The sequence below is a fragment of the Cladophialophora immunda genome (assembly GCF_000835495.1).
Source record: "Cladophialophora immunda strain CBS 83496 unplaced genomic scaffold supercont1.7, whole genome shotgun sequence".
Classification (NCBI taxonomy): domain Eukaryota; kingdom Fungi; phylum Ascomycota; class Eurotiomycetes; order Chaetothyriales; family Herpotrichiellaceae; genus Cladophialophora; species Cladophialophora immunda.
The window spans coordinates 2,053,077-2,076,261 of record NW_015622547.1 but is presented as its reverse complement, the minus strand read 5'-3'; the positions used below and the strand labels follow the sequence as shown (position 1 = coordinate 2,076,261).

The 23,185-nt window shown below is 53.1% G+C and overlaps 7 protein-coding genes across 8 annotated transcripts; 3 read left to right on the top strand and 4 right to left on the bottom strand.

Annotated features, from left to right (window-relative positions):
* On the top strand, positions 1-1,010 carry PV07_11466 (uncharacterized protein). The gene is made up of 3 exons (XM_016398908.1): positions 1-247; positions 319-554; positions 619-1,010. The coding sequence occupies exons 1-3, from the start codon at positions 65-67 to the stop codon at positions 773-775; spliced, it is 576 nt and encodes a 191-aa protein (XP_016243470.1). The 5' UTR covers positions 1-64; the 3' UTR covers positions 776-1,010.
* On the bottom strand, positions 879-2,397 carry PV07_11465 (YjeF family domain-containing protein). The gene has a single exon (XM_016398907.1). The coding sequence runs from the start codon at positions 2,065-2,067 to the stop codon at positions 1,018-1,020; it is 1,050 nt and encodes a 349-aa protein (XP_016243469.1). The 5' UTR covers positions 2,068-2,397; the 3' UTR covers positions 879-1,017.
* Positions 2,398-2,687: 290 nt separating this feature from the next.
* PV07_11464 (uncharacterized protein) lies at positions 2,688-3,683 on the bottom strand (the record flags this gene model as incomplete). The annotated part of the gene is made up of 1 exon (XM_016398906.1): positions 2,688-3,683. One exon carries the CDS (start codon positions 3,681-3,683, stop codon positions 2,688-2,690), a length of 996 nt encoding a protein of 331 aa, XP_016243468.1.
* A 798-nt stretch (positions 3,684-4,481) lies between these two features.
* PV07_11463 (uncharacterized protein) lies at positions 4,482-5,836 on the top strand. Its single transcript, XM_016398905.1, has 2 exons — positions 4,482-5,361; positions 5,582-5,836. Exon 1 carries the CDS (start codon positions 4,760-4,762, stop codon positions 5,249-5,251), a length of 492 nt encoding a protein of 163 aa, XP_016243467.1. The 5' UTR covers positions 4,482-4,759; the 3' UTR covers positions 5,252-5,361; positions 5,582-5,836.
* PV07_11462 (uncharacterized protein) lies at positions 5,512-6,154 on the bottom strand (the record flags this gene model as incomplete). Its single annotated transcript, XM_016398904.1, has 2 exons — positions 5,512-6,000; positions 6,055-6,154. The coding sequence occupies 2 exons, from the start codon at positions 6,152-6,154 to the stop codon at positions 5,591-5,593; spliced, it is 510 nt and encodes a 169-aa protein (XP_016243466.1). The 3' UTR covers positions 5,512-5,590.
* Positions 6,155-11,496: 5,342 nt separating this feature from the next.
* Positions 11,497-15,516, bottom strand: PV07_11461 (plasma-membrane proton-efflux P-type ATPase). Its single transcript, XM_016398903.1, has 5 exons — positions 14,918-15,516; positions 14,632-14,855; positions 13,942-14,577; positions 12,176-13,886; positions 11,497-12,116 (listed from the first exon to the last, which is right to left on the bottom strand). Exons 1-5 carry the CDS (start codon positions 15,336-15,338, stop codon positions 12,109-12,111), a joined length of 3,000 nt encoding a protein of 999 aa, XP_016243465.1. The 5' UTR covers positions 15,339-15,516; the 3' UTR covers positions 11,497-12,108.
* A 3,781-nt stretch (positions 15,517-19,297) lies between these two features.
* On the top strand, positions 19,298-23,138 carry PV07_11460. Of its 2 annotated transcripts, XM_016398902.1 has the most exons (4): positions 19,298-19,797; positions 19,860-21,664; positions 21,717-21,770; positions 21,820-23,138. In XM_016398902.1, exons 2-4 carry the CDS (start codon positions 21,479-21,481, stop codon positions 22,885-22,887), a joined length of 1,308 nt encoding a protein of 435 aa, XP_016243464.1. In that variant the 5' UTR covers positions 19,298-19,797; positions 19,860-21,478; the 3' UTR covers positions 22,888-23,138. The 2 variants fall into 2 exon arrangements, with proteins under 2 accessions (XP_016243464.1, XP_016243463.1); XM_016398901.1 differs by having other exon boundaries at positions 19,298-21,664.
* Positions 23,139-23,185: the final 47 nt, after the last annotated feature.

Below are 23,185 nucleotides of genomic sequence, written 5' to 3'. Positions count from 1 at the left end.
AAGTAAAGTACATTGCAGAACTGTTCCTCGTGACCCCTTTTCTGTTGCTGCAGCATACACAATCATGTCTTTTGTCTCTCGAGGGGCGAGAGCTGCAGCTCGTCCCTTGAGGCGTGCAATCCAACAACATCCGCAACGCAGATTTGCTGGACACGAAGCTGGCCACGGCCACGGAGATGCACATCATCATTCTTCTGGGGAGAGCGCTCTCCACGTCGCAGGTGGATCGGGAAATGAAGGATTTGGCGTGAGCAGGAAATCCCCTACAGGAATGCGAAGGGGCCATTGCAAAGACTGACACTTCCCACGGGGGAACAGAGGGGCTTCTACATTGCTATTGGCTCCGTACCTTTCGCAATACTCGTCTACTCGATCGCCAGCTCTCCCGGAGACAATGCTCTCACCCGCCTTGTGCGGGAATATGATGCCGGCAAAGAGGTGTTGTTGAGAAAGGATGCGATACACACGACCATGATGGAACAGGCCGCGGCTGACAGGCAATTGTTTGCTGCAACGCCGACTGATCCTGCGGGACCTCCTCTTCGAAACCCAGAGTATGTTGACCTGTTCGCATCCAGACCCCGTATACGTATCAATGTCACTGACCGGGGTTTCTAGGTCTTTCAACTTCGGCTCACCCTGGAACGTGTCTGCTGGACAAGGCACCGCAGATCTCTCTGCGTTGGCAAAGTACTATGAGGGAAGGCACAAAGAGGTGGAACAAGAGAGGGTAGAGAGGCTCAAGAAACAAAAGGGCTCAGTTTACGACTTGTAGGCACCCGGGATTACTAGAGAGGTTTTGGCCGTGGCATTGTATATAGGGAAATGACCTACTCGAGCCTGACGTGGCTGTTTCAAGTCCCATGGGCATACAAGAGTGACCGATGAAAACATCATCATTTGACTGTTCTCTTTTGTCTTTACACTGACTGCGAGTTTCTGTCTGCGCTTCTACAGATATGTTTTTGATTCAAGCTTTCCATGGGAGCTCATCCTTGAGCAACCGTCAGAAGCCCTTCAGAGATTCTGTTTCGGCGCTTGGGTTTGGCTAGGCTCCCCAATGAGAGTCAGAAACGATTGATGCACCTCTTCGGTCAGATCGCTCGCCTGCAGACTCCTCTGGTTCTTCACGAAAGCTCTCCGCGAACACTCTCTCGTGATGGCGCTTCCGCCAAAGGCCGCTAACAAGAGCGTTTCCTCTCGGCTCATCTCGTCGCCAATGTCCCAGAGCTTCTCATGATAAGCTTCTCGCCATGCAAGCAACGTCCCTAATGAGCCCGTCAAGGTATCACCCTGTCCACCAGACCGCTTCAGGCCACCCTGGAACTCGGAGACAGTGGTATCAATTCCTTGTGATATGTAGTCGACTGGGCCCTTCTGAATAATGCAGACCCCTCCGAGTATCTTTGAAAGTTCCTGGCATGCCTTCTCTGGATCGCGAGTGTTCTGATCCATCCCCACCGACTTCGCCAGGCGGCCAAACTCGACTACATTGGGAGTAAGAATGCATTCCTTATGTCCTCTGATCAAGTCCGGATCCGTCTGAACTAACAGGAGGGCATCCGCATCTAGCACCATAGGAACAGGGGGGTTATGCTTCCTGGCTGCGGCAATGACAGCCTTGACCTGCCTTTGCGTCACGACATCTCTTCCCAGACCGGGCCCAATAACCAGCACATGCAACCTAGGCAACATATCTAAGATTGGTTTGGCGAGCTCTTCTCCCGAAGGATCCTGCTCTTTCTGTGCCTGAGATATGGACGCCGTCGACCGGAGGATCGGGGAGACCATCAGATTGGGCGAGTACGACTTGATCGTCGGGGCCGCCGAAGGTTCGCAGAAGACGTAGGACATGTCACAGCCCAGCCGTGCAGAGGCCATGGCGGAGAAGTATGGTGCACCCGTGTAGTCCGCACTGCCGCCGATGACGGCAACGCGACCAAGCTGGCCTTTGTGGAATCGCTCCAGCATCGGAGGCACCAGCTTGTGGACTTTGCCCAGCATTGCACGCGCCGCGGCGGACATGTTGATCGCGGAGGTGCTGGGATCTTCCGAATTCGGACTCATCTGGTAAGAGGGATGTTACGAGGGAGATGGGACTGGATGGCGCTTGAATCTGCTTCGAAGATATGCGAAAGCAGATGGATGGATCTCGTTGCCCAGCGTCGCAGGCGGAAGGGGTTATGGCAACCGAGTGAATTCAACTGCGATGAATTAATCGCATGTTTTCGCAATTGCCAGATGGAGTGATGTCACGCAAAGCACATGCGTCACGATCAATGAGGGACGGATGCAGCCTCCGAAGCGAGCAATGGACCTGGCCAGGTTTGCTAATTCTTGTTTCTATGCCCACGAGGTCAATGGCCCAAGGAGCAGGGACTACTTGTTAAAATCCCCTTGCTGGGGACGTACTCGAGGAGTAGACAAGAAACTGCCTGCCTGCGTGGCGTGTACGGAACTAACTGGTGGGCTTCGGAGTAAACACTACCGAGGCTTTAAGCTCCGTGGTCAGCCTCGTCCTGTTGCGATCAGGATCTCCTCAGAAAACGGTTGTAAATCATTCCAATACGCATATCTACATGTTTTCTGGTCCAGATCTATATTGCGTGAATAATAATGGCCTCCTTGTCTGTCTGGCACGGCTCCTCTCCGTCACTTCTTGTCCTTCAAGGCGCGCCTTGCTCGTGTCAAGCTGCTCCAGCTACCTCAATGTAATGGCTCGCAAGGCTCACAATCTGTTCCTCAAAATCCTTAAACTTGATGCCTAAAGCCTCTTCGGTCTTGCTTGCGTCAAATGGCATGGGCAATGAAGACTGGCTGCCACCGAGAGGGATCACGCCTTTCTCCACAGCCGCGGTGAAATGCGTCTTGACAATGTCGATGGCATCGTCCCACTTGACGCCGTTCACGTCGTAGTTGACCCCAAAGTTGTGGTTTCCTTGGACCTTAGGATCTAATGAGGCAATATGCACATAGGCAACGTCGTCAACGTGACATGTGGCTCCCGGCATTCCATTCGGATTGTGCATTCCCAAAAGCGGAACGAGCGCAATGGCATTCGAGCCAGCGTTGACGGCGGCTGGAGTGGTCGCAAGCTCGTTCTTGCCAATGACAAAGGTAGGCATGATGTTGATCACAGAGAAATGGGGATTGTCTTGGCTGATGAAATCTCGGGTGCGGTTATAGGCGAGTTTCTTGCTGGCCACGTAGGCTGCGAAGGTGTGAGGATATGGTCCCTCGGGATCTGGCTCGACGTTATCGGCCGTGTACACTCGCGAGTCTGGAGGTGACACCGCCGCCACGGAGGAGGTGATGACGACTCGTTTGATCGCTGGCTCTTTCAGAGCCGACCGGAGAATGCTCAGCGTACCCCTGATGGCAGGTTGAATGATGTTGGCCTCGTCGTCGTCGGAAGGTCGCGCCAGAGGTGATGCAAGGTGGACAATGTAGTCCACTCCCTTGACAGCCTCGTCAAAAGCACCGTCCTTCTCGATGTTGGGCACAATGACGAACGAAAGTTGCCCAAGGTATGGTTGTGTGGACTTAGCAGCCTTGATCTCAGCAACTTTGCTTTCAGAGCGAACCGCAGCCCGAACTCTGTAGCCTTTGGAAAGTGCCTCGACCAGGGTACGATAACCAATATGGCCTGAGCTCCCGGTCAGAAGTATGAGTTCGGCAGCCATCTGGGCAATTCTGTCTCTGGAAACAACGTGGTAACAAAGAATTGAGGATGGCAGTATCGAGTTGTCTTGAGTCTGTCTTTAGAGGCGACTTGAGATTTCAAGGAAGAATTCAGAGCACACATTGTCAGTCCTTTATAGTGTGACCAGTGGTCAGCATAGACCCTGGCCTCAACTCTTCGATAGTCACTAATATCTCCGATGTATCCAAAAACGGTGCACGCAAGCAATTCCCCCATGGACAAGCTGCATTGAGTAATCATCATATTTGTCGAGGTTCTAGGGTCTTCGTTGCGTGTTTTGCGAGTCTGCGGCCAGGAGAAAGCGCTGAGTTAGGATAGGTGACCCGATGCCCAGCCAATGGTCCAGCCAGCAGTCGGCAAAGCAGGAGAATAGCGACGGATCTCAAATTGATCTTGGCCTTCGCCTTCGCCTGGGCTGGCTGTGGATTGATGCATATTGATGATCCGTTTTACCTGTTTGCGGCCGGAAGAGGCTCGACGCCAGCTTCAATGTTTACTCATCACGGACGAGGAGGGAGCTGCTGGTTAATACCGGGAAGGCTGCGACGAATGGCAAGCACAGATTCTTTGAGATGTTTGATGGCAGCGTTTTGTCAGCACCAAGCAAGATCCCAACTCACGCACAATCCCTCACCTCGTACTCGGTACTCTTCACCATTCTCCCAGTTTGCTGCGGTAGATGAATCAGCCACCTCCGGCTCAAAAGTCAGTGACCTGTGTGCGGAGCAGATCAGCCAATCAGCGCTTACGTTTACCAAACCGCAGTTGATTTATCGGAGGCCCCCCCAAGCTCATGTCTCGCTGTCATTCACCCACGACCCCACGACTGCCACCACTTTCGCCTGCAAATCGCTGACCTTTCGCCTTCGCCTTTGCGAGCTTCTCACATCATTGATTGGCCCCTTCGTCTTTTCGGAATACTCAACAAACAAGGTACAAGGTGCCGAGGGACTCGCTTGTTCCCGTCGCTGGGGCCACAGCCACTGAAAGGGTTTCCTCCGTGCTTTTCTGACGACACGCCTCCCTCCGGGTTCTCTATTACGTCTGTCGATCACGATGATTCAGCAATGGGAGATAGCACGGCTGAGGGCTTTTCACGCAGCCCATTTCTCCAGTCAATTGATCCCAGACCTGATTAGTTGTCCACAAGACCCTGTCGGCCAGACCGAGTCCAGCCACGATGTCGACATGGGCGATGGTAACCACGACGACGGTGATCTCGGTTATTATGAGGATGGCGTCAAAAGGACGTTAACAGATGAACAGATCAAGATGTTCCGCCATTCCGAAATCCAGCGACTGCTGAGTGAGAGAAAGATAGCCAGGGCAAAGGAAGAGGCGAAAATGAAGACGAAAGAAAGCAGCGGCAGCAGCAACAACAACAACAACGGCCGTGAACCGAGGAAACGGCGATTCGAAGACGAGCCATCAACGACCCATCTGAACGTCGACACTTTGATGTACGATGAAAGCCCAGATGCACAGGCAGCATCAGCATCAGTGGAAAAGAAATTCTTGTGGCCAATCCTTGGACAGGATTCAAAGTGACACCTTCCAGTGTCATGCTCTCTTCTTTCCTCAATGCTCGTGGTATACCCCTAGGAGGGCAACGAAGCTCCACATAATAGGTCAGAATGACAAATGTGGAACAGAACTGGGTAAGTAAACAATGCTTTTGATCTATTCATACCATAGGTGATGAGCTTTGTATCATCCTTAGTCTGAGGTGGGTATCGGAAGCAGTCTCGGCCTTGCTTGATGATCGCTTTCGATATTGAAGCCCACTTTTGCTGAATCAATCTTCTCTCTGATCGTGGTTTCCCGTGCGGCAAGGTTCATGAATACAATCTCAGACCACCACTAATTGTCCCACTACAGAATGCCTTCTTATTCTTTGCAACGACAAACCCTCTTGGGCGACTGAGAAATCGTGCCATCAAGCTCGGGAGGTGCTTTGCGCTTGTGGTCTTTGCTGCTGTTGCCAGAGTCCCTGCATTCCGTTTGTTCCTCCGGTTCATGTGACTGCTCTGGCCCAATCAACCCCGGGCCATCGCTTGTTTGGGTTTCGAAGGACACGGTTAGCTGTGAAGTAGCATCAAGGACCTGTCTGCCGATCGGCGATGGGACAATGCCGAGGAGGTCTTGCTCCATTGAAGCTGCACGGTTGGGTGGCATGTTTTCTTCTGACTCTTCGCTGCTTATGTTGTCGTTGTTGCCATTACTGTCGAGGTGCTCAGGCCGGGGGGCGTCACCAGCGTCGGCGCCGCTTGGCTCAACTGAAGTACCTCTCGAGCACACTGTGGACAACTGTTAATCTCAAGAGCCAAAAGAATGGACAAACTTGCACTCACCACGGGACCAGTCCTCCTGATGGTTGCGGTCATTGGCTGTTGGAGACTGGGGAGAGTCCTCCCAATCTCCGTCACTCGCATTCGTTGGGTGGTCGGTCATGGCGGGCGCCGCAGAAGGTGTATAAGAAAGAGATGTCTATTTGCTGCGAACCTGAAAGTCTGAAGGAAGCCCTCCTGCGGATGGCCTACCCATCTTATATGCCATCCAAGAACGAAAGCTTAATTTACCCAGGTCTTCCAACCTCTCTCTTCGAACAAGAACCCGCCGGAAGGATTTTGAAAACGAACCAACAATTTCCCTTCATTTGATGATTGTGCACACCGCTACACTGCGACATGATAAGAGGTGGCCGGGTCACACTGATGAGCAGGGAGAAAATGGCAGCAGGGCTTGGTGTTTCAGGGGCTCGGCTCGCGCTACTGCATCTTCCGCCGCCTCACATGCAAGGGTCAATCACAACGAGTCAGAAGTGATCTGCTGGGCTACTTGCACCATGGCCTCTGTTAAAATGAAGACATTCGGGTCAGAGACCAGCTTCTCGGGCATCCAAGGATCCATTTTGTCGTTCACACTACCAGCGGACCTTGATGAGGCTGGAATTACGTCCCGCATCTTGTGGAGACCAGAGCGGACGGCTCCATACCTCACAGCAGGTTTGTGGTCTACCACCTCAGCCTTTCGCTTGCAACCATCTTCGGCATCAAGCGGTCCTTCGAATATCTCCAGGTCGCTGGATGCGACAGAGTTCCAGGGACACGTGTCATCCCCGGCTGAGCTGCAAGAAACCGCATCCCCGATCAAATAAGAAATCTGCAAGAGGAGGCATGCCGCATACGGAACGACTGGAGGAACCACTTCGTCGCCTTTTTCTGTCAAGGATGTAATGCTCTCTGCGTTGTTCTTCCACGCCACCTAGGCGTACTAGCGCAACATTCTCCCCGAGAACCTAGCTAGGCCCGTTGGTAGACTTTTTGAGACTTTTGTGATGAAAATGGTGGGTTCGACGCTTTCCTTTCGTCAGGGGTGATGGGTGACGGCCCCATCGGTAAGGACGCCGTGGCTTTGCTCCCCTCGACAACCCAGGGTTCCTTCGGATGATCGAGAATATTCCACGCCGAATTACTGTAAGGCTCCAAGCAGGATCTTCTTGCGATGTTGCTGTGGTTGCGGAATAGGTTACTGTGTGGCTAAGCGGTCGGGGCTGGCTTTGGCCATGGCCTCAACGGGTCATGCGCCACGACCTCGTTTTCATCATGAAATACGACATCGTTGCTATGTCAGTTGAGTCCTGGATGGGCCATGGCGGCATCACATTACCCTGGCTCTCGGCATTGAAAGGGTCAGAGGCGGTGAATGGGACGATTAACGAATGCGGCCCACGGCCAGCGCAACAAAGGGCGACCGGGAGCCTGTGAGCATAGAAGCATCCCTTGAGAACCGGTGTGCAGCCGTTCGCTGCTAGTCCAACACCCTTCAATCCGCGTCATCACCAAGCGACGGCGGGACGGTCCGTGGGCATCACTAAATCTATCTCTCTCTCTCTCTCGGCTCGATAAGGAAGCATGACAAGACGCGGAAGAATGCGACACGTTAGCTTTATGGAAGGAAATGTGGTGATCATAACCATCACCAATTGGTATTCTTGGGCCCTAGATGGCTCTTCTGGCTCTATCCTATGTACCCGCATCGCTGTCGTCTGGTGCATGGTTTCTGAGTAATGGTGGTCTCTTCCTCTTCGCAAAAACGAACTGTGGATATTGCGCAGACGCCGACCCAGGGGAATGCATAGCGAGTCATTGCTGGGCCAAAGGGGTTGTTTCCCACAGCACAGACCGCTTAAAGCCTTCGCTGCCTGCGTTGCTAGGGATAGCAGCAGGCCTCGTCTGCATATCACACTGATCTCCTGCCGGTGGAAATTTGGCAGAGCTCGCTGCTTCGAGGGCGGCTGTTCCCTTGCGGACCGACACGAGGAGGACCTCACACTGGATGGTATTTTTCCGTGCCCTGTCACTGCTCGTGGAACTCTGGGTCGCGCCAACCTTCCCAGGTATCTCCCGCTTTGTTTTTCAACCTCCCTCCAACGACCCTCACAGCCGCCTAGCGCAGCGCCCGCAGCGCCCGAGGCCATCGGGATTGCATGGCCCATGTCCCGCCACGCAGTAGGCAAGGACTCTTCTTCGAATCTCTGTGCCGGGCTGAGGCAGACTGCGACATAGCCCTGCTCGTTGTCGACTTCCCGCATCCCCGAAACCGAAGACTTTTCCTCCCGCGACCTAGGGGCAAGTGCTTCGTTCCCAAGTCCCATGGCCGCGGAAGGACAACGACCGCCTTTTGGGCAGGCAAACACCCCCTGGAGACACATCAGAATGTCTAGCTGCTTCCCTCGGACTATCCACGACTTGAGAAGTCAGGAACTAGAGCCCCCCCCCAGCTGAGTCTCGTGTCCTTGAGGTGTTTCCCCTTCGCTTGATGCGTGATTCCAAGTCGCAGATTCTTACAATGGTCTTGAAAATAGTTACAGAACCTCCTTGCCTTTGACTACGAGAATCGCCGTATGCTTTGAACTCTGGAGGCATCCAATCTATCCTCTTTCGAAGTCTGATCTACCCCTTTCCTACCACAAGGATATTGCATCTTGGAGCAGAGTCTGCAGACTCCACCTTTCCTAGTGTTCACTTCACTCTAAGGCTTATTTGCACCGTTGCCGCCATCCTGCCACAACTGAACAAAAAAAATGCACATGATGCTACAAGATCGAACCCCCTATCAAGATTTGAAATCCTGTGTAATACCCAGAAAAAAGAAGGATAAAAAAGGTAGATAAGGAGGATAGGATTGATCTCACACCGGATCCCGGATTCGAACCAGGGGCGACTGTGTTTCTCACATCAAAAGTCAGAAGATCTTGAGTATGAGAGACAGTTATGTTGTTGATTTTGGGGGTTTGAATTGTGGTTAAAGAATGTGGGAGTTCTGCCCGTATACCCAGTTTCGGGATGGGGTTTGTTGTTGTTGTTGTTGTCAAACTGGTGGTTTTCAGAACTTCACTGAACCAGCACACCTTTGTCCTTGTCCTTGTCTCTGGGGGACTTCGGTGCTCCACTGCCTCTTCATGCATGGTTCCGAAGATGCTCGAAATCATGAGGTCGATGAGGGTAAGCATTCTTCCGCAGTTTACACAGCAGGTCGGTCTCCAAGATAACACGTTCAGCTGATCCAATCCTACGAGGCTACGACTACACTACACTATTAACTGGGAACGCACCCTCCCTGCAGCTGGGAGAGACAACTAATTTATCCAGCGAACGATGATGTCCTCTGCCTTCTTGTCTGTGCCAATTCACAACAAATCGATCACCATCTCTCTCAATTTCCCACTCGAATGTGAACACTTTCGAAATCTCAAATCAACATACTGAGGAAGGCGTCGGGCAAAAGAGCATGGAATCAGTCGCTGAGGACTTTTATTCAGAAACAAACCTCACCACGTAACTGCGGTGCTTTGTGGACGGTCAAAACACCAGTGACTTTGCTGGCATGGGATATCTACAGTCCCGACAAACGTATACGAAACCATGGACCCTCCCTTTCCTGGAGATGACAAGGCTGTAATTCCAGACCAGCCGCTCCTTTTTTTGATACAGACTTCGAGCTAGTCTCCCCAAGGAGCTAACTCCACAGCCCCATATGCACTAAATCCATGGCTCTCTAGGATAGGATCCGTGGTGTCCAGCCGTGACAGCTGCATGCCTAATTAGAGGATTTGCTGTCCGACTGAGCGGCCTCGGGAAAGCAGTCTCAGGAGCAAGGGTTAGTCCACAGCCGAGGCAACAGCTCGTGCGCTCTGAGACGTGCGTATCCTCTGCACCAGGGGCTGGAAAACTGCTCGCGTGGCTTTCACAGAAGCATTCATCTCTCAATGGGCCAAACCCACTTTCTTCTGCATCCAGAGTCGAGACCAGGGCCCAGGCTTCGCGCCCAGAATGCCGCGGATGCATGCGCTCCCCTAGAAAGGACCTCCAAATCAACAACCTCAGGAATGGCAAGTTTCGTCAGATATTGGGCATCCAACACGTCAATTTCAGCGAATGAGTGAATTCGGGCCTTCCTTTCTTGTGATAGGCATTAGCATTGTGGGCCACTAACAACGAAACAAAGTGCACGCTCAAAAGCACGGCGAGATTCAGGGCTCTTCAGCATCGAATTATTGACAATGTCGAAGACCGAGGTGATGTGGCCCCCCTTCATTCCTGTCTCCTTGACTCGTTTCACCGTGTGCGTGTGTGTTTGTTTGTTTGTTGTCTTGCTTGGTTTGTTGGGCGGTTCAATCGACATCTGAATGCCGCCTGAAAGGGCATTGGACGCAAAAAGTCATGCAAGGCTACAAGTGTTTCACACAAGGCTGAATCTTCCGCCCCAAGGGGAGGTTGGCCCTGTGCCACTTCAGGCAAGGCAGGCGAATGACTTGCAGACAACGGCTCGATACGGTAAAGCACGCAAGGCCGCTAGAGGGGGGCATCGAAATAGTCGCTCTGTCCGTAGCTCTCAGTGGCTTATCCAGCGATCTGACAAGAGAAAAAAAGGGGGCGTCAGCCGCATGCCCCCTCTACCCTTACCTTACCTTGGCCACGCTTGTTCCCTCTCCGCTCCGCTTGCCACACCACAGGTCTTGGGGAGGGCTCACGGGGTCTCGCAGGCCCCTGGGCTTTTTCGCCACAAGACTTGTCAGATCCGCGCGGCTTCGGTACCTGCAGAAGCCCACAGGTCCAGCCAGGTACCCGAGGGGGTGGATGGGCGGTTCCTGGTGCCTGGGCGGGAGCAGGAAGCGGAGCCTCGCTCGGGATGATCGGGGCTGGCCGTATGCTCCAGACTGTCATCGTGAAGCCGGATCCCCCTTTGCTGATGCCTTGGCTGGTGGCGCGAGGCTCTCTATACCTCCTTACTCACTCACCTCCCCGTTGTTTGCGGAGGGCATGTCCGTGGAACGGGGCGTCAGAGATAGGTAGTCAGTCGGCGCCTTGTCTCGACGGGGCTATTTGCTGGGAAGCCTACGTTGGTGGGTTGTCTGCTGCTGCTGCTGAGAGGAGGAGCAGGATCTGCGAGATTCGACGGCCATTGTCATCCCCTCCGTACCATCCGTGTGCTATACAAGGCATCATGCCCTTCATCATACTGCGAGTCTGCTCCTACTGCGGTTGAGACTGTTGTCGTACATGTAGCATGAGTTCATTCATGCGTTCATTCGTTCACTCATCACCATCCATCCATCCATCCATCCATCCATCCACGCTCGCTCCGAGGACGACCACGACAAGGACTCTACGACTCGACCCGTCTTACGACCGAGCATCGACAGAATCCTCCTTGTCTACCGAGTGAGTATCTCTATAGATACCAGCTCTCTAAGCGGTTTGATAGATTTTGTAGAAAAAGACTCTGGATGTTTTGCAATTGTATCCATTTCTGCATAATGTACCTCCGTCGATATCATCGACCATCAGGGAAAGTGAGGGAGGGGGAACCGACCACCACCACGAAGGTAACGAAGGGAAGAAAAGAAAAGAATTGGTAGCTAGTAATTTCAGGTTTGCCTGAGCCATAGGCCGTGGTTTTTTGGAGACAAAAGCTACAAATAGCACAGAAGTCGAGAGAGGACTGACTTTGCTGGGACGGGAAGATGCTGGCTCTGAGACAAATAGACAGATTGCGAGGACAAGTTCCAAACGGACCCCTTGCCGAGTCGGTCGGTGTCTGGCTTTTTGTGGTTTGGTTTTCCCAGTGTTTTTTTGGATCTCTTTCTTCTTCAGTGCGTGTGCTGTGGAAGGCATACATATGTCATGTTTTGTTCCGGTTGGGATGGATATTCCATAGTGAGTTTTTTGGTTCATCCACACAACACAATCCCATTTGTAGCTTGCACGAACCCATTAGCTCAGATTATGAAATTAACAGAGAAGATGATTTCTTCTGTGCAGTGCGACACCATCCTCCGCCCCATTTTCAGTGCCAGACGCGAATTATCTTCATATCCCCTGGACTTCAACACTCTACATCTATTCCTCTGCGCAAAAGTTAGTCATGACTTCTTTCGTGGTCAAAAGGGATCGGCTTAGAACTCACCTTCTTCCTCTCCAGTGGCCTTGCTGCCCAACACCCATTTCGACTTGCCGTGGACATCGGTCTCGTGCTCCAGAGCAACACGGCTAAGGTGGGAAATGATGTTCTCCATGGTGGTATCGGCGTGGCTGCGGGTAGCACGGCCGAGGTTGTCAATCCATTTCAAGCTGGTCAGAACGTAGTAGACGATAGCAACCACAATAGTGACACCAATCGAGTAGCCCCAGATGACGACCACAGTGACGATCGAAGTATCGCGGCTGTAGCTGTTCTGAGTGAAGTGGTCGGTGGGGATGGTGAAGAGTTCGTCCTTGCCACCAGCGAGCCAGCCAAAGACACAGAACAGGGTGGAGAGAACGTCGACACCAAAGATAGCTCCAACCAGCTTCCAAGATGGCCAGGTCTGTCCGCCGCGAGTGACGAAGATGAGCCAGTTCTCAACCAGTGAGACTTGAAGGAAGAGCATGAGTTGGACATTGCCGAAGTTCTGGACGAGACCACCGGAGGGTAGGTAGAAAGAACCTCGGATAATCCAGGTAGACACAGCCAGAAGGAAGCCAAGGAAGACCGAAATAACCCAGATCTTAGGCAACTGCCACTCAACAGGTCGCTGTTCGTAGTGAGCATTGTCGTAGGCGACAGCAATGGTAGCCAAATCGGCGAACAGGGCCAAGAAGACGACCAAGTCGGTTCGGATGGTCTCGTTGATGATGATCATGGAGGTGGTCAAGTACAGTTCCAAGTGCAAGCAAAGAGCGATACGGTATTGGACGTAGGCCTTCATTCTCTGGAAAATCTGACGGGCGACCTTGATGGCATCGACGATGGTGCTGAGACCAGGGGCCAAGAAAACGATATCGGCAGCGGCTTGGGCAGCTTCAGTGGCACCTTCGACAGCGATACCGCAGTCGGACTTCTTCAGCGACGGAGCATCGTTGACACCATCACCAGTCATGGCAGTCAAATGGCCACGTTGCTGCAGCATCTCGACGACCTGGTACTTGTGCTCAGGGAAGACTTCGGCGAAACCATCCGCTTTCTCGACAAGATCGTACTGGGTAGAACCGGCAACACCGCCAGCAATGAGACGCTGAGAATTGTACACCTTGGTACCAAGAGCGAGAAGCTTGCAGGTTTCCTTGGCGATGGCAATGGCGTCACCAGTCAACATCTTGACGCTGAGGCCGAGGTTTTGGGCTTCCAAGATGGTGTGGGCGGTATCTTCACGAGGGGGGTCGAACATGGGCAACATGCCAATGACTTTCCAGGGCTCATCGCCACGCTTGGAGGCAACACCAAGAGATCGGAAACCACGACGGGCAAAGTCGGCCGCAGTGTCACGGTAGTGCTTAGCAGTAGCCTCGTCGCATTCGGCAATGGACAGAACAGCTTTGGGCGCACCCTTGCAGAAAGACCATTTCTCACCCTTGAGTGTGCAGATGGTGGTAATACGCTTGGAGACAGGGTCGAAAGGTGTGAATTTCTCAGTCTTCCAGCCTTGTTGCAGAATCTCACGCGCCTTGGGGTATCTCTTGAGGGTCAAGATGGTGATCTTGTCGATGGGATCAAGAGCCTTCAGGTTGTGAGAGGAGGCAAGCGCGGCAGAGGCCATCAGCCAGTTGACATCTTCACCCTCGGCGACGTAGGGTTCACGGATGGTCAGTTGGTTGGCAGTCAAAGTACCAGTCTTATCGGAGCAGAGCACATCGACACCCTAGGGATTCGTTAGCTGCACGGAAACGCACGAATGGGTAGAAAGAGGAGCTTACAGCCAGCGACTCGATGGCAGTGAGTTTCTGCACAATAGCCTTCTGTTTGGCGAGATAAGCAGCTCCGACGGCCAGGGTGGTGGTTGTGACGACGGGCAAACCGACTGGGACACCGATGATAAGAAGGATAAGAGCGTAGTGGAGCAAGTTGACAGAGCTGCGCTCGGGTGTCGCAATGGGAATGTTGTGGAAGAAACCACCAATCCATGCAGCCAGGATGAAGAAGACGACCAAGACGAGCAGAGCAGTACCGATCGAGTCCATGACGGCCTTGAAGTGACCTTGGTCGGTAGCACCCTGGACGAGAGAGGCGGTCTTGCCGACGAAAGAGCCACGAGCAGATTCAGTGACGACAGCGTAGGCCTTGCCTCGCTTGCAACCGGTGGTGTAGTAGCAGATATCACCCATGTACTTGTCGACGGCCAGAGACTCGCCAGTGATGGCAGACTGGTCGGTAGCGACAATGGAGTGACCAATATGGTGCTCCTCGTCATCATCCGAATCGGTGTGATTTTTCGAGTGGTATTGTTCGGGATCGCTGACCATTTCCTTGTATTCCTCGAAGCCAGCCGGGTTGTCATAGTCGCAGATAAGTCGGCATTCACCGGCAACGACGGAACCTTCCTCAAGGATGAGCTAGAGAGAAATGTCAGTTGCAATTCGATCAGAAACGCGTCACAAGAAACTCACAATGTCACCAGGAACAAGTTCGCGAGCTTTGATTTCTTGCATTTGGCCGTCACGGATGACCTCAGCCTTCATGGCGATGTCACCTTTCAAGCTGGCGACAACGTCGGCAGCTTGCTTCTCTTGATACCAACCGACGATGGCGTTCAACATCAAGATACCAATGATGACACCGAAATCAATCCAGTCACGCAGACCAGCAGCGAGAAGGACAGCAAGCTCCATGACTGCAATGGCGTTAGAAATCTGGTGGTCACTGCACATGGGGGAGCAAAAGGCAGGACTGTACCGTAGAGAATGGGGCCTCTGAAGTAGCCGATGAACTTGAGAAACATGTTCTCCTTCTCCGTTGTCAACTCGTTGAAGCCAGTTTTTCTTCTTCGGTTCTCGACCTCAGCAGAGGTCAGACCTGACTTGATGTCGGTGTTGAGCCATTCCTCAGGGACCTCGTAAAGCTCGCCTGGTCCACCAGTAATGCCAAAGATTCTCTTGTAGAAGGGGACCTTCTTCTGTTTTGTGGCATCGCCGACGTCGTCGCCAGAGACTTGAGAGGGGGCTTTGGAGAAACGACGATCTCGGTAGGTGGAAATGTATCGGATGAGGTTGGCGTACTCGCCCTCATCTTTGTCGGGATCCCATCCGTCGGCGAAGGAGATTCTCTCGCGCTTCGGGTCACCGTTCTCGAGGTCCTTGTTTTCCTTTTCCGCCATGGTGGTTCACTGTATGGAGTGGAGAGGTTAGTATGCAGGAAAAGAAAACAAAGAAAGAGGAAGAAAAAAGTGACGACGACAACGAGGTCAGGCGTGAAGACCAAGCTGAAGGAAGGAGAGGAACAGAGACTGGAGCTTGCAGCGTGCAACCCCTCTTTAAAGGTAAAAGCAGTTCACAAGATGCGAGCGAAAAAGAGCAGCAGCTTCTGATGGACCGTAACTCACCTCGACAGGTCCGCACGGATGTGAGTGTTGACTGGAGGGTTTGCAGGGAACCAGGGCTCCACCAGCGATCCGTCAAGCCGTAAAGCTGCGATAGCTCGGACAAGGTCCTAGGCGTGGAACCTGGTTGGCTGCTTAAGCTTTCCCTGAGCTTGAGGTCAGCGAGCATGCCGTGTGAGCCATTTGATAAGGGAAAAGGGAAAAGGCGAGAAGACGCGGTCGGGCGGCGGTAATGAGACCTGTGTGGCCGTACCGGAAAATACGTACAGTGGAAATCTTTTTCGGCAGACAGAAATTTTGGGGGCCCGCTAGCCCAACGGAGGCCACAGACTGAGTTTGGGATTGGGTTTAGATCCTCGCTGGTGAGTGGTGACGGCCACCTAAGCCAGCCGGGGGGTTCAGGATGGAGTTACTCAAAGGCTGCAAGGGTGTGGGATCAACGAAGAGGGGAGGTTGAGATTGGTCCGGCTCGATGAGGACCTGAGAGGAACGAGAAAAAGTCGAGAAAAGGAACCAAAGCAGAAGAATCTCCGCACTTCCTTATCGCAGGGGACCTTGTCGCAGTGGCAGCGAAGCAGTGAAGCAGCAGACACACACGGGAAAGGAAGGCATGCAACAATAATTACTCCGTACTGGTGCTTGAGAGCAGCTCGACTGGAAAAGTTTTGAGCGACAATTAAGCGGGCGCCCGCCTGTAGCTGCGAATTCCGAATAGCCTACCACGGAGCCCTGGTGGGAGGCTCAACCTCTTTACCCCCCCCAAAATGTGACTTTTGTTTTTGTTCCCATTCCAACGTTGTATTGCAAAATTCCCAGGTGTGCCCCGATGATGGGCTCCGAGCGCCCCTACAAGGCCCGGAGCTTGCCCACCACCACCACCACCACCACCAGGCCATTCGTTTTACAACGCTGGGTATCTACCGTTCAGGGCTGCAACCGCTTGCTGGTTAGCACAAACGCCCCCAATGACGTGGGCCATGCAAGGAAGACGCACCAGGCGCAGTCTCTTTTGTTTCTCGACTTCCTCATTGCATCTGCTCCCACCACTCATGAGTTGAAGATTGGTTTCGCACACACTATGACTGCACCTATCACCCCAAGGCATGTAGCTGGGCAGCCACCACAACTAGTTATCTCAACTTGGTAATAGGCGAATAGCTGCCCCCCAGAATCACACATCCCCCGTCTGTTGGACAAAGCCATGTATGAGCATGAGTCAGGATTCAGGGCAGCTCGTCTCCAATTGACCAGCACGATTACCTGAGCTGATTGCAATCTCGCTCCTGCTGCTCTTCTGCTTCTGGCGGAGACGGTGGGTTATTTGATCCCACACTGACCCCCGGGGTAGAGGCTGCAGCTCTATGCCCGCCGAACTTGGGGGATGTAGACGCGTACACAAGTTTCGCAGGACTCGTACTGCTTCCATTATTGAGTTGAAGCCAGCAAAATACCACCCGAGTATGAAGCTGACTTTTGCTGGTTTCCCTGCCTGCCTGCCGCAGAGGGTGTTCTTTCGCGGGGAGACAGCGGTTGACACTTACTGGGGCTGAAGTCCTCGTCATGAGCAGCGAGGCCCTGGTGCAGTGCAATGCCTGGAACTACCACTACACATCATTGTCTATTTGGAGCGATGCCATACGAGGCACACTCATCACCTGGGTTCTGTAGGTGTGATGTTGTCTCACTTTCAATAGCCACCAGGGTCAGGGATATCAATGGTCCTCGCCTCCTAGTTGGGATCGTCCGCCCTGGAATTTTATTTTTCTCTATTCTCTGAACGTTGGGTTCAATCCTTCAATGCTGCCGCGTTGATCGTCGAGTTTGGCGGACATTTCGGCAGCGCCAACGAGGATAATCGGGGATGATGGCATCTCGCAGTCCAAGTTCGCCATCTAGCATCTTCGCAAGCCCATCGACGATGCTGCAACTTGCATGAACAAGAATCCTTCCGGCCATCCTGGGGGATGACTGAAAAGGGCCGTGATTGTGGCTTGCCCTCAAACTTGGTTCGGTGTCACCACTGTCGCTTACCATCTCAAACAGCCGTCTCTCCCAGTTGCCGGTTTCTCCCTCCCTGCCGGGGCGCAAGCACGAAGAAAGAATGCCTCAGTCCGGAAATATGGCCTGGCCCAGTGGCCCCCAGTGGCCCTGGTGGCCCACGCTGACTTCATTACGTCGCATCCTTTCTTTTGGTCGTCACCGGCCCAGTAGGAAGCTGCGGCATTGGCCGGCAGCAGACAGGAGGGTCCGCCTCCCAATCTAGCTCGCAACGGCTAGGTGGGCATCGATCTCGCCGTCGTGGTCATTTGAAGGCTTTGTGGCCGTTCCATCGGTATTGCCGTGTAACGCCAATTTATCATTACGTTCAAACGACGACACAAGCCCATTGAACATTTTTTGGAGGGCAAACAAACATCGGCCCCAGCTCGATGGTTTTCTCCGACATGGGCACCCCCAGCTCGCGGCAGAACTTAATGACCCATGACGCTCACTCACCTCGCTGCCCTCACAGGCGGTTCGGCGCTTTGTGCGGAAAGCCACGCAGGCCTTTGCATTGGGGTTTCCGCTTGCCGTCATCGAATTTGCTCCTCGTGCGTCCTGCACGTCCCCAAAGCAGCAGCCATGCTATCCATTCCACAGATATCCGGCCGTGCCTAACTCGGCGATTATTCATCGCTTTCGCCGCAGTATTGGTCTACACGTCGCGCCTCATTTGTGCAAGCGTGGAGGCTTCGCTCGACGAGATCCAGATCCAGAATAAGCCTGTTCGTTTTGCCCTGGGATGCCCCCCGACGCCGCGAGATGCGCTTCCTTCTTTTGTGAGATTCAAAACAAAGTCCAGGCCCACAGTTTGATTGACAGCTTGAGGTAAGGAATTTCCACTACTGGCGCCAGGCGAGGGACAAGCGCTGGCTGCAGAGCGAGGTTTGGACCTAGTCGGGCCCCTAGATTGGATGCCGACCTCCTCCTATCACGGGCCATCAGGCTCTTCCCATGTGAACGGGGCTGCAGTGCCGGCCAATCCACTGGGCCCCGAAAAATTATTATCGACATGTTTGGGGACAATTGTAAACAACAGCAAATGACCGCAGAAATTGCGCCGACTAGGATCCTGCGAGTCGCGACGCTCCAATTCCCAAATAATGGAGGCTCCCATTACCTTTAGTTCGACCCTCCTCCAGCCCTGTTGCAATAAGTCCACTTGGCTTGCGCGGTGGTTAGTGGTTGATCACAGTTGATAAGTCCCATATCTGTCTTCGTTTCCTCTCTGCAGGTCGCGCTTGTTGGGTTGTCCCTGTCGGAGCCTCGGGGCGCGTGTTTCAGTGGAGAGAAGAGCTCCCAAAATTGTCTACGTTGAGATTTCCCTCACTCTTCTACGGAATATTGCACATGGAGCCCACTAAAGCTACCCATCAATAGCGCAATTGGGGGGGGGGGGGGACAAAAACCGCTGATTGTACTCGGTACAAGAGAGCTCGGTGTGCATTTTGCGCCGACGCGACGACATGGAGTTCCATTTGAGGCATTTTCGGTCTGTTGGACAACTGGCAAAAGGTCGGCCATCTCATGCAAACGACGAACACCTAATTGTGGCTCTCGCATCCACTGAGAAAAATTGGGCGTTGTGGACTGCGCCGTTTCAGAATTGTTGATGGGTGCAACATCCGGCAAGGCTTCCGACCGCCACGGCCGTACCCCCCGGCGTTTCTGGCTAGGCGACCGCATAGGCTACCCTACCGGCACCGATTTTTGAGGCATTTTCAGAACTCGATGCAGGCCTGGGGTTGAATGAAAGGGTAGGATTCGCAACACACTGTGACTTGGTCAACTTGGTCAAGTGCCTCACACTCGGACGCAATGCTGCGTATTTGTCTGCGCGTCGGTCTTGTCGTGAGACCTGAGACGGGCGCAAACTTCAGCAAGTCTCGAGGGCTCCCCAAGTTGCGCTGGGCGCGAGCACCTCGCCATGGGCGATAGCAGCAAACATCAAAGTGGCCGACCGTCGGTGCGCCCAATGCTGTGGCCAGCCAACCCTTCCCTGCAACGCGAACTTCGTCTCCAAATTCTCCCCCATCCACCGCAGTTTCAAAAGGCTTTGCCTGCGGGCGTCTCCGGACATGCCCGCACCCCCAAAGGAAGGAAAAAAAGGAATTTTGTTCTCGCATGCTCACAATCGGGTTGGGTCGCATTGCAGCGCTGATTTACGAAACACATCGGTACTTGGACCACCATTACGGTGAGCAATAGACAGGGGACGGCAGCATTACTGGGCAAGTCAAGCCGACGTCTTCTATCCAGAAAATGGACAGCGCATCGCGGCGATTGTTGTGCACCAAGACGCAATACCAAGACTCAACCGCACCTGCCTCCCGCCATCAAACAATGGTCTGAGTGACACCAGGCCTGATGCGCAATTGTCTTTCAGCTACGGAGTCTATTGAACGTTCAAGAAGCCTTCTCCCATGGAAAGATCACCGAGTTGGATGATGCTGGCGCTGTTGCCCTCAGGCGTTAGCTCAGATGACGTTGTTGGACGTCGACAAGAGAGCAAGGGTAGCTTCAATGGAAAGTTTGGCTCTTCACACCACCTCTCGAGTTAGCATCGTGAATGCTTGCCACCGAGTCGCTAGGTGAGTATTGAATGTGGTAAGATTTTCCACCCCGCATCTGCTAGACAGCTCAAGCGGAGAAGGCCCGAAAAGACGATGATGCCATTGACCGCCCAAGCAAGCCAGTTGCACGGCGAGGGACTGCCATCAATCTTGAGGACTAGCACTTCGGTTGCATTCGTTGTGGTGCATGGATGCAGGATAAGAGGCGGACGGCGAGAACGATCAACGGACTGCAGGGAGCAGCTGGTGGCAGAGAGTTTGGGATTTGCATCACCATGTGTCCACAAGTTACCCATGAAGAAGCCGTGTCGGGGAGCGACGAGCGCAGGGCAGACAGTCGATCGATCGAATGATGGTCGGGTAGAATTGCCGACAGACTCTCAACGTCGACTGATGCACTTTTGTCAAATGCGCATCGTTTGGTGTCGGCTAACTTGGAAGATAAAACGGTCCCAGTCCCTGACGCCGAGTCCAAAGAGGAAGGACGTCACGTGCTAAATATGGGTTCGCGGACAACAACAACGTCGAGGCGAAATTTGCGGTAGGTGTAGACCAGTGTTGTCCATCAAATTCATTCACAGGGGCTCAGGGAATGGCAACAACAATTTCGCGGACTACTGAAGAGGAACATGAGCGGTGAGTGACGGCGCCGCACAAGGTGCAGGATTGCATTGTGAGGTTGTCACACTGGAAACCCGTCAGCGCCAACTTGCTGGAGACAGCTTGAGTTGCGGCGGGACATATGAACGGGCATGAGCGGCGGGAAATGAAGAGATCGAAAGGGAGGTATTGATCAGATGGTTCTGGTCACGATTTCATTGCGATATCCCTTGCGCCTATATTGCGCTTGAACGCCTGCTCTTGTCCTTAGGAGACAGGACTGAAAGATGAATGAATGGTGCAATGGGTCGGGCTGAGGGCAGGAGCTGCACACAACCACCTCGAGGCACGTTGAGAACAGACTGTATCAGACCCAATCTCCAACATCAGCGCGTGCCTTCCTCAGATGCTTTTGTTGAGCCTCGACAACGCGTTCCTTCTCTCTCAACAACTGGCGATTGTGACGTGTCTGGTTGCTGGTTCCTTCCTCGCAATCAAACCGCTGCTCAACCTCTTCAACATTCCTCTTCTCTCACTTTCACATTACTCCTTTCTTCTCACACGAGCTTCGCCTTTACTCTCTCACTTCTTCATTCCCCCTCTCCACACGTGCCAACAGCAACATCTCGCTTCTTGCTTCATCTTATTCTAATCCCAAGTCCACGATAACCTCCGTGCTCTTTTCTTCCAATCTTCCGTCTCACGATGTGGCGATACACTGTCGTCTTCCTGGCTATGGCCCTCCCTGGTCTCTCCAACATGGTTGCCCTGTCATCTTCGCAGTCAACGAGCCTCTCTTCCAATTGCACTCTCACGTACATTGCTTCTCAACCTCCTCAGATCGGACCTACCAGCACAGTCTACCAGGCAATCATGACAACCTTCCGATATGTGAGTCACCTCTCTGTCTGAAGGGTCCCAAGAGGAAAACTGACGAGAGTAGGCTGTGGATTGCAATGTCTGCACTGTCACCAATATCCCAAGCGTTCAAGCTCAGGTGAGACTCAGCTCATTGTCCATGTTGATCCAATGCTGAACTTTTGCAGGGCCCCTACACTACCAGATCAACCAGCTCAATGCTTACGGTCACCGAGATTCAATGTATTCCTCAAGGCACAGCCAGCACCCGAGGTAATCATGCGGCCCACGGCGACATTGCCGCCACCGCTCCTCAAACCGCTAGCTGGGACCAAATGGAAGACCTCAAGAAATCACACATCCACCGTCGTTCTGATCAAGCCACAGAAGCGGCCCTTGCGGACCTGGCCAGTAGCTTCGCCAATGCTCTTCCTCCTGATGTCTCCCTGCTCTCTGGTGGTCTGAGGGACGAGTTTACCGACATTGCATCCGCCATGTTTGCAATCAGCATTTGTGACTCAGGCATGGATCTTCACGCGGCGTGTGAACAACTGAACACCGATCTGGTTGCATACCAACTGTACCAGTCGTGGTACGCCCCCAACAATGTCAAGTCGATTGTTTGCTTCTGTGCTTCGTACGGCTACGACTTTGACACCACTCGTCAACAGCTGTATGCTAGCCTTTACGCTGCTCTCATTGGCATTCTGGCTGCTGCTGATATCACCACCGACCGGGGTCAAATTTGTGACACTCTCAGCCTCTTCAATCGGACAGGTCCTTCCTTGGGTATCGACATTCAACAATATCATGACCTCGTCTGCAGCAACATCCCCTCTCCTACACCAACTACGCCCCTCTGGTACGGGCCAACAACCATCATTCCATATGTCACCAACAACATGACTACCTGGAGCACTCCGACTACCTGGGGCACTCCGACTTCCTGGGCTCCCAATACGACTATCTCAGGAACTGGCAGCCCGAGCTGGACCGGAGTCAACAACCGCACTACATGGGGCCCGCCCGTCTCGTACACTGGCACCATTGGTAGTGACTGGTCCATCACCATCAACACCCAAACCAACTGGACAGAATCACAACCCACAGGAACCGGTGCAGCCTCTGACACCATGACTGCGGGATCCAACGACACCTTGATTGCTGCACGTACGCCACGAGGGCCCAACGCCATGCCGTTCTATCCCGCCATCACCACCCCGACACCGCATTCTGGACTCTTCAAGCGATACTAACTGCAGACTATGGGCTGTGGTGATCGTGCGCAAAGAGACGCAAGTCAGAGTGTGACCCACAGTCGCACTAATCAAGGACATGAAGAAACGAAAGATGGATTGAAAATGGCGTGACAGACAAGATGGAGTCGTCACTGAAAACAACAGACACACTGAAAACATTGTATGATAGAGCTTTCCGAGGGAAAATGCGCTGTACAGATCGTAGCACTCCGTATGCTAGTGTTGATAATGCAATAATACAGATCTTGTTGCCAATATCTCCTTTCCTAACTTCTTCGTCCATTGCCACCTGTGG

Bases quoted from the DNA above. Each gene is read 5' to 3' on its own strand.
- PV07_11463 (XM_016398905.1), top strand. From the start codon at position 4,760: ATGATTCAGCAATGGGAGATAGCACGGCTGAGGGCTTTTCACGCAGCC.
- PV07_11465 (XM_016398907.1), bottom strand. From the start codon at position 2,067: ATGAGTCCGAATTCGGAAGATCCCAGCACCTCCGCGATCAACATGTCC.
- PV07_11461 (XM_016398903.1), bottom strand. From the start codon at position 15,338: ATGGCGGAAAAGGAAAACAAGGACCTCGAGAACGGTGACCCGAAGCGC. The intron at 14,856-14,917 runs GTACAGTCCTGC...ACGCCATTGCAG, and splicing joins CAGAGGCCCCATTCTCTACG to TCATGGAGCTTGCTGTCCTT. The intron at 14,578-14,631 runs GTGAGTTTCTTG...ATTTCTCTCTAG, and splicing joins AACTTGTTCCTGGTGACATT to CTCATCCTTGAGGAAGGTTC.
- PV07_11460 (XM_016398902.1), top strand. From the start codon at position 21,479: ATGTGGCGATACACTGTCGTCTTCCTGGCTATGGCCCTCCCTGGTCTC. The intron at 21,665-21,716 runs GTGAGTCACCTC...TGACGAGAGTAG, and splicing joins TCATGACAACCTTCCGATAT to GCTGTGGATTGCAATGTCTG. The intron at 21,771-21,819 runs GTGAGACTCAGC...GAACTTTTGCAG, and splicing joins TCCCAAGCGTTCAAGCTCAG to GGCCCCTACACTACCAGATC.
- PV07_11466 (XM_016398908.1), top strand. From the start codon at position 65: ATGTCTTTTGTCTCTCGAGGGGCGAGAGCTGCAGCTCGTCCCTTGAGG. The intron at 248-318 runs GTGAGCAGGAAA...ACGGGGGAACAG, and splicing joins CGGGAAATGAAGGATTTGGC to AGGGGCTTCTACATTGCTAT. The intron at 555-618 runs GTATGTTGACCT...CGGGGTTTCTAG, and splicing joins CCTCCTCTTCGAAACCCAGA to GTCTTTCAACTTCGGCTCAC.